Below are 9,148 nucleotides of genomic sequence, written 5' to 3'. Positions count from 1 at the left end.
TGGGCAAGATGTCCGACAGAGACCAAGAAATGAACAGTGGGGCAGCAAGATTTCAGGAAAGTAATCCAGGGGTTTAATTTTCTGATGAAAATCTATGAGATATGTCCCGTGTGAAGTTGAAATCCATGCCCCATCTTGCACTTTGCAGTCATTTTCTTGTTTCTTCCCAAGGGCTTTCTGCTTTGTTTTGCAGAGAAGGGGAGGAAAACTGTAGTAATCAGCTGGAAAATGAAAATGTGTTGTCATCCTTCAGCACCCTGCTCTGTCAAAACATGGCAAAGTACAGGTAGGACACCCCTGCTGAGATGCTCCAGGTATTCCTTTCTAAGCTGGTATCAGGGTGGGTGGGAGGACCTGCAAAATACAGAAAAGTAAAAAATATAGATTTAATTCCTTGTAGGCTTCATCTGAGTGATCATCATCAGAGCAAACTAATCACAGTAAGAAAACAGCAACAGATTCTTACAGCTTCTCTTTGTACTTGCTGCTTCTGCACTTAGGGATGAGGTGTACCCTACTGCCAGCCCAGGGTCCCCTGGACTGTCCCCACAGCAAATTTGAAGTCCCAAGTAAGATTCTGCTTTGGTTTATGAATGCTGGTACATTGCACTGAGTTCAGGTTCTTGGTATTCTTCTGCACTGATTCCTGTTTTGCTTGTTACAAGCTTTCAAGAGCTTCTGAGGTACCACTGTGTTGCTGACTGATGAACTGACAATACAAGCTTTAATCCACACTGCTTCTTTAGCCTTATACTTGATGATGGAAGATCCAAAGAAACAGTTGAACCAGGCAGAAAGACCCATCAAAGCCAAATAATTCAGCTAGCATGTTTTGTAACCAGTTTGTTTCTCAGAAGCAATAAGATTATGAGGATCAGCTGGTGTGCTTTGTGTTTGGTGAAAAGAAGCTTATTTAAATTAAGAGAGCCAGGAAATCTGTGTCTCAGTCCAGAAGGAAGATGGGTTCCACAGAAGACCTTGACTATCCTCAAATCATCATGCAATACAGCAATGGATTTTTAATCTCAAAGGTAAGAAATATAACTCTTAGAGTATGCAGAAAGAAATATTCAAGGATTTCTCTTTAGTCCTAAATGTAAGTCTTTGGAAGAGGTGAAAGCACTGCTATAATGACTGCTTTTGCAAAGATATTTTTAAGGCACAAAGGCAAAACTAGTAATTTCAGTCTTCTTATTGTTTGCTGATGTTATTTGCTTAAACCCGTGGGCATAAAATTATAATATCCAGTGCAGTGGATGTTTTTTTTCCTCAATTACTACTTAACTTTCCTATTGTCCCTTGCTGATCCTCTGGCCAACATGGTAACAGAAGGAATGTTCTTTGTGTTGTGCAAATACTGCTGCACCTTAGGCTCCTGAAAGGCAGAGCTGATAATAGAGGAAAAATAGATAATGAAAAATCACTTTGTGAGAAAAAGAGGTGCCCAGTGCTTTCCAAATTAATACTGTGAGTACTATGTTTTAGAGAAACAACTTCAACTTTGGCCATGTTAAGCTATGATCTTACTCAGGGTAAAAGGAGCTTCATTGTACAGGAATCATTGTAGCTCAAATCATTGTAGATACAGGCAGTCAGTTAAATTAATGTCTTTGTTACTGTTTCAGGAGTGTTTATGTGACCAGAGTAATAGGCTCATACTTGTAAGATTGACTGTGTATAGCTAAAGAAAGATGGTTGATTTTTTTTTTTAAATGTATGGTTAGCTGTGTTTGTCCGAAGGTTGATGAATGTTACTGGAGAAATTCAACAACTCTAGGGAAAGACTGAGCAGTTCTGTTAGTTAAATGCAGCAGTTCTTCTGCATGAGAGGAACCTCCCTGCTTCTGGAAGATCACTGTAGTCCTTCACATCAGTCCCTGAAAACAAGGTCCTAGTTTGGGATATTCCCCCTATTGCAAGCCATGAGAGACTCTCCAGGGTTCACTGAAGCAGGCACTAGATCCTTAGTTAAAGAACAGAAACATAAACAGACAACAAGCACCCCCACCCAGACTTGCCCTTGTTCTTTCTGGGAGATTGTGAGAATGTGTTTCTAAACTAAGGAAGAGGCAGGGACATTTACACACAAAATCTGGTCTCTAAATGTGGACTTTTGGAAGCCAAAAAGTACTGGCTGGTTTCACTGGAAAAGGAAAAAGAATAAGACTAATGAGTGGATTACATGCATAGTGTGTTATATCGGTGCTCTGATAAACTGCAATTTAATAATTGAACTTGTTTATATGAAATATAAGTTTATCTGAAATAAATATCATTAAATTTATACTTTCCCTAGTTAAGCAGCTTGTGAAATGCAGTAGGCTTTGTGCGTTCACCTAATCCCTCACTGCCATCTTTCCCTGCTCCCAGGTTATGTTCACTGCCTGTGAGTTGGGGGTGTTTGATCTTCTTCTGGAGTCAGGAAAGCCTCTGTCTTCAGATGCCATTGCTGCAGATCTGGGTGCCAGCACCCTGGGGATGAGAAGATTGCTGGATGCTTGTGTGGGATTGAAGCTCTTGGCAGTAGAGATGACACAAGAAGGAGGTAATAAAAGCAGAGGAATGGAAATAAATTGTAAGATTGAAACCTCTGATGGTTTTGAAAGTGAGGTAAGATGTGTGGGCAAAGGTGATACCAAATCTTAAGTCAGTTAATGTAGCTGGAAGAAGGATAGAATCACTCTTGGGATTAACTCTTCAGCTGAAAGAGGAGGCAAATGTCGGCATGATCACAAGTATAAAATGAAACACAGGCACAGGGCTCTATATCCATAAATGTCTTTGTACAAGATCCTCACTTTGGAGAAGATATTTAGGATAGCTCCACAAGCTCTATGGAACTTGTCTCAAGAACTCTCTGGGGTATGGACAGGATTTTAAACTTAAAACAAAATGCCAGGGTGGATGGTAACAGCATGATTTAAAACAGGTTTTGTTTTTCATAGGGTTTTTACCATTATGTGAACTATTTTGTTAGGTTGTTGATCAGAACTGAGAGGTGATAAAAGTTTTTCCTTATGTCAGAAACATGGAATCCACTTGGAAAGAAAGGATCTCTAGCCATCCAACAGCTGGTCAGGACCTGCTAATATCTCACAGGTTGTGTCCCCTGCTCTGCCTTGTGTTGGCATGCTGTGCTGTAGGGATTACAGTTGTTGCCCAATGAGTCTGGGGAGAGCAGGATCTATCTTTTATATTCCTTTGGCATGCAAGTCCTGTGGGTGAGTGATGCCACTGCAGATGCATTGGAGGGAGTGGGAGGGATTTCTGGGAGTCCTTTAGGCATTCTTCTGTTTGCAGAAGGTCCTGTCCTAGTGAACTGAGGGAGGGTAGGTGTGGCTGGCCTGCTGTTTTGGGGACTTTCCCTCCACTTGCTGACCTTGTTGATCAAGAAAAAGACTTGTCTGCAAAGAGTTTTCACTTAAATAGAGCACACCGAAAGCTTTCTCTAAGAGCAGAAACCTATATGTAAATTACAACACTTTTTTAAAGGCTTTTTTTTGCTCTCCTTGAAAGAAATGTTTGGTGCTGGAGTTAAGCACAGGGAGATGGTGTTTATGTAGATAGAATGGGGCAACATAGATTTCAGCAGCCCTTACCCACTGCTCATTGCAGTGGAAGGCTTTGGTTGTAGAAGTAATGTGGCTCTGTCTTTGGCTGTATAGACATCTTCTGGTGATAAACACCAAGCTGTACAACAGACTTGGCAAGGTGATATATCATATATGTTAGTAAATACATTTATTTTACCCTTTAGCCCTCTACAGAAACACAGAAATTTCCAATGTCTACCTTACAAAATCAAGTCCAAAATCTCAGTATCACATAATGATGTATTATTCCAACACAGTCTACTTGTGCTGGCAGTACCTGGCTGATGCTGTGAGGTAAGGAGGAGTGCTGTGTGCTGTCTGGTGCTTTGCAGCATCTGTGTTACTGCTCTGAGTGGTGTGTTTCTGGAGAAGAGCTCAGTAAAGATGTCGACTCATTCTCAGAAATTAAAAGCAACAGATAAGTCAGCTGTTAACATGGCCATATGTGTGCCATTTCCCCTCCCCCCCTTGTTTTCCATTTGTGTATGTTCTTGTTTTCCTTTTCCCTGTCATTGTAGAGATGATCCAGAAATCAGATTTCTTTATGTATCACTTTCAGTAAAGCACTTTATCATTACATGGATCTTACTGGATGTGGCATCAACCAAGTAAATAATGAGTAGTGGTGGCTAAGTGTCCTTCTGTTTCAAAAGTTTATAGGGGCAGTTTAATAGGGGTCTGGAGTCTCACTTGTTCCAGTCCATGCAACTGATGACCAAACATGGTGTAGATGATGGTGATGATTGCATCAGTCTTTACCTCAGGTGTGCTCCCTTAAATGATAGAATCCTGGAATGGTTTGGGGTGGAAGAGGCTCTAAAGTTCATCATCTAGTTCCTACCTTCCTACCATGGATGCCACTCACTAGATCAGATTGCTCAAAGTGCCATCCCACCCTGACCTTGAAAGGACCCAGTCATTCTTGAGAGAGGTTGAGAAATATATTAGCACTCTCATAGGCTTTTTCAATTGCTCTTTTAGAGAAGGAAGAAACCAATATGAAAGAGCTTTTGGTGTTTCATCTAAAGACCCATTTGGAGCAATGTACAGGTAATCATTTGAATATTTATAGAAATTTTATTCTTCTTGTTGTGGATAAAACTAATGTTTTTAATTATGACTCAGAACAATTAAATATGATGAGGTGACAATTCCTCAGTGTCATGCAATGTTTTTACTTCTCAACAATATCAATTACTGGGACACTATCTGATATTTTGAATAGAAGTATATAATTTCCTAACCCGAAAAACATCACAGATCTCTGATAGAGGCAATGGTAGTTGAAGAAAAAAAAGTCCCTTGGAAATTCTTAGAATGAGCAGCATAATACACTGTTGGATTTCACTACTCTTAATTCCCTATTTAAATGCATGAATTCATAGCTGTACACTCCTGATACAGTAATATTCAAGGTAGGTTTATATGCAAAGAGGACATATTCTGTGTCAATAAAACCAGAGATTTTTGTTTAGGCTAAAACATGTAGCAGCAGTTATATTATAGGAATCTCTGAGGATGTGGTAAGGAACCCTCTCTCTGTGCTGTCTCTGTTTGCCTTGCTAGATCAGATGAAGAAATGCTAAAATTCATGGCTGGCCAGAACTCAGTATGGAGTATATGTGGCAGAGATGTTCTTGCTGCATTTGACCTTTCCCCTTTCAGGCAGATCTATGACCTGGGAGGTGAGTGTCAGAAGATCTTCTTTAACAACACTCTGAACTGTCTTTTATAAGCTCTGCAGAGGAAAACAACTCCTATGTTATATGTTGGGCAAAACAATGGAAAGCGGGACATAGCAATATAAGGAGAATTTTACTGATTTGGGTTAAAAACAGAAATGTGAGAGGGATGACAGCATTAGAAAGTTGAATGTTTTTCTCTACAGTCTGATTTATGTAAGCAGTCACTCATCCCCTTGTGGATGTGGCAGCTTTAGCATTTTTCATGCCTTGCTTGCGTTCTTCCAGTGCCAGACTCTTTCCTTCTTCCCCTACAGTCACTGTTGTTGAGGTGCTGCCTACAACCTCTTATCCTGGAGTACCCTGCTGTCCCAGCACTGCTGAGTGCTGCCAGGATTCACGGGACAAGGCAGGCTCCCTCCTGGCCTCCCTCACTCCTTTCCCAGAGCCTGGTTTAGTGACTGTTTTTCATTTTTCACCTTCCAGCACCCGCAGCTGGTCTGGCTAGGAGGGAGTGTAGGAGTAGTAAGGGCAGGGGCTGACCCCACATGCTTGGGTGCTGCAGGCCCCAGACCTTCCTGCAGAACACATGGAGACAGTGACTTCTCCTGCCCCTCCACTTCTCTCCCAGCAACACATGGGAAGAGGTGTCTCAAGGGGTGAAAATGTACATTGCCAGCTTCCATGAGGCCTAATGCACCCTTGCCTATATACTTTCATGGGGGTATCACTGAACAGCTTGGGTTTGTGTCAGTACTGACCTTCTTTTCCTGTCCTCAAAGGAGGTGGAGGAGCTTTGGCCCAAGAGTGTGTTTCTTTGTATCCAAATTCTACTGTCACAATTTATGACCTGCCCAAAGTTGTGCAGGTGGCCAAAGAACAGTTTGTTTCCCCTGAGGAGCGTCAGATCACTTTCCATGAAGGTAGGTGGGGACAGCGGTGTGGTGTTGTCACAGCTGTGGCTCCAGAGCCCTGGCTCTGCTCAGAGGTGTCATTCTGGAGGCTCAGGTCTCCAGCTGCCCCTTGTGGGGACAGTGTCTCAGGCTGCAGCCTCCCCAGCCTGGCTCTGCAGCTGTCCCAGTTGTTCACCAGCAGCTGTCAGAGACACAACTCAGTTAGTTATTCAGCAACATTAACTCCTGAAGAGAACTATTTCATTTCTTGGAACATTAGGAAAAAAAAAAAAAAGGCATCATGCAATTTTGAAATCTGTTATGCTTTGTTAAAAATTTTCCTAACACTCCCCTTTTCTCCTGTGCAAACCTCCTGGCAGATGTGAGGGATGCCAGGTCTGCTCTGAACAAGTGTTTTTCCTTCTCTGGTCACAACCGATTGATCTTCAAGTCCTAAGATATTTTAAAGCATGAAAGTGGGTGAGCTAGCACCTATCCCTCTTGCCCAGGCTACTGATCCTGCATAGTCTTTGTACTATGTATGAGGAAAATGAGTATAGGGAGATCTCATTTTTAATGTTTACAAAAGTCTTCAAAGTGCTGGAAGTGCTTAAAATTGCTCAAAGCTGAGAGAGAGAAAAGGAGCTTTGAGGAGGGAAGGGAGTGTATAAAAACAAAGATGCAACAAAATGGGAAAAGAAATGACAAAGTAAAATGCTGAGAAAAAAAATTCTGAGTGCAGAACAGCAGGTGCTAAACAAAAGGAATAGCAAAGCTAGTGCTAGGAGGTGAGAGATGGGTATTTTTACCTATGGATTTATGAAGTAACTCTGTGACTACCAAAGTTTTCTCTTTGAGAACTTTCTTAGAGAAGGCAATATTCTTTCCTTCTTTCTCATGACAGGAACTGTGTGAACCTATGTCCTTAGTGCAGTATGAATTTGAATTTCTGTCATTGGAGAAAACCTAAACTGAAATGCTTTCCTGTGCATCAGTCTGTTTCAGGATTAGTTATTGCCTTTAAATGTTTGAGATCTTCTTGAGACTGATCAAGAGCAAAATTCCTTATGCAGTGCAACAGAGGACTTTCACCTGTTACCTCCATTGCTGTCTTATATGTCTGAAGGACATTGCAAGCCTGGAATTGAACAGAACTGAAAATATTTGCATAACTCAGCTCTCAGTGTTGTGGGAATTTGTATAATACATGTATTCTTGCTTTACAGGAGACTTCTTTAATGATTCAATACCTGAAGCTGAACTGTATATTTTATCCAAGATACTGCATGATTGGGATGATGACAAATGCAAACAACTGCTGGCAAAAGTCTACAAAGCTTGCAAACCTGGTAGGTGTGAACTCTTGAAGAGCAAAGAGACTTACTATTGTTTAGATAGGTGTATGCATCACAGCAAAAAATCCCATTAAGCATCACAATGAAGCCTCAGAATTTCAAAAGCACTCCTACAAAACAAAATCAGTAAGTTCCTGTAAAGTTTTAGCTGGGGAAAATGGGAAATTTCCATCCCAGCCACAGCACCTCCTTCAGTTCTGGGATGTCAGTACCAACATAGCTGAGCAAAGAGATCCTCTGATGCTTTGGCTCTTTCATTGTCTTCTGTGATGCTAAAATGTGACATAATGTAGAGACTGCTTCTTCCTGAAAGTCACATTAGGATCTGTCCTAGTAACAGCTCAAAAATAGCTCACCTTTTCATTTCTCAGGGTGTGTTTTCTTTCTCTTCTCTCCACCAGGTGGTGGAGTGCTGCTGGTTGAATCCCTTCTGAATGAAGATAAAAGTGGGCCTGTAGAAACCCAACTGTATTCCATCAATATGTTGGTCCAGACAGAAGGGAAAGAGAGAACAGCAGCAGAGTACAGCAAGCTCCTGGAGGCAGCTGGCTTTGGAGTGATTCAAGTAAAGAGGACTGGAAAACTCTATGATGCTGTTTTAGGAAGGAAAGAGTAGTACATGTTTTATGTATGTAACAAAACAGAAGAGGTTGAGAAATGTGCTATTCTCTTCTTAGTGGGCAATGATCAGCTTAGCTTCTAGTTAAGGCTGCCAACCTTTTTTGTAATACATTGTCAAAAGATCTTAGCATGCATGCATTACAAATTTGGAAGCCGAGTTTGGCTTGACTTTGGATCTGGGAGGAAAAGAAAGAAATCAGCACCTGTTCCACAAGAAACAATCCACAAAAGAAATGTGCAGTGTGTCTGCTTCAGCTTGTATCAGTCTCTCTTTTTTTTAACACTGTATCAGACAAAAGCAGAGCTGAATTTGTACTTGAGTTCCTGCAAAACAAAACTAATCCCTGTACTGAGCTTTTGTGCCTGCATTTTTATTCCTGAAATATTCATACAATAAAACCAGACCAAATTACATCTCCTTTATGGTCTTTTCGGAGTTCCAGGAGAAATCGTGTCTGAGCCTCGGGGAGTTTTGCATGAAAAAATACATTAATTTTTTATTTCCTTTGGACTTTGATTTAAATTATGAAAAAGTGTTGTACTTTAGTGACTGGTTGAAGCCCAGGGATTCTTATTACAAGACAGGTAGGAAGATGATGCTGTGAAGTAATTTTGTTATGTACTTGGGTTGTCCTTACTTCATGCCTCCTGCCATTTCTTTAAATCATTTGATCAAACACAGTCTGCCATTACCCATGCAGTTCCTGGAAGCAGAATAATACATTACTGAAGTGAGAAACATTTGGAGAAGGCACTAAAAATCACTCTGCAGTTTTTTTCTGGAACAGTAATTGCATTTGCCCATTAAGCTGGATACTAGAGGAGCTTGATATAGTTCACTCAGTATCCATCTACAGGAGCCTCTCACTCATGTGGCTGTAGGAGAAGGACAGGGAGAAAGTAGCCTCAGTACACACAGGAGACACAAGGCTTTAATATACCAATTACAGAGACATGGTAGGACAGCTTGCATGATTGGAATCTTGGTTTTAGGGAGTTGTTGT

At 41.1% G+C, this 9,148-nt stretch overlaps 1 protein-coding gene across 1 annotated transcript; it reads left to right on the top strand.

Annotated features, from left to right (window-relative positions):
* Nucleotides 1-211: 211 nt before the first annotated feature.
* ASMT (acetylserotonin O-methyltransferase) lies at nucleotides 212-8,562 on the top strand. Its single transcript, XM_066571556.1, has 9 exons — nucleotides 212-286; nucleotides 858-1,031; nucleotides 2,371-2,545; nucleotides 3,758-3,887; nucleotides 4,575-4,643; nucleotides 5,160-5,278; nucleotides 6,058-6,198; nucleotides 7,395-7,517; nucleotides 7,925-8,562. Exons 2-9 carry the CDS (start codon nucleotides 960-962, stop codon nucleotides 8,137-8,139), a joined length of 1,044 nt encoding a protein of 347 aa, XP_066427653.1. The 5' UTR covers nucleotides 212-286; nucleotides 858-959; the 3' UTR covers nucleotides 8,140-8,562.
* The last annotated feature ends 586 nt before the right edge of the window (nucleotides 8,563-9,148 follow it).

The sequence above is a fragment of the Molothrus aeneus genome, chromosome 2 (genome assembly GCF_037042795.1).
Source record: "Molothrus aeneus isolate 106 chromosome 2, BPBGC_Maene_1.0, whole genome shotgun sequence".
NCBI classification, from domain to species: Eukaryota; Metazoa; Chordata; class Aves; order Passeriformes; family Icteridae; genus Molothrus; species Molothrus aeneus.
This window is presented reverse-complemented; position numbering and strand designations above follow the sequence as displayed.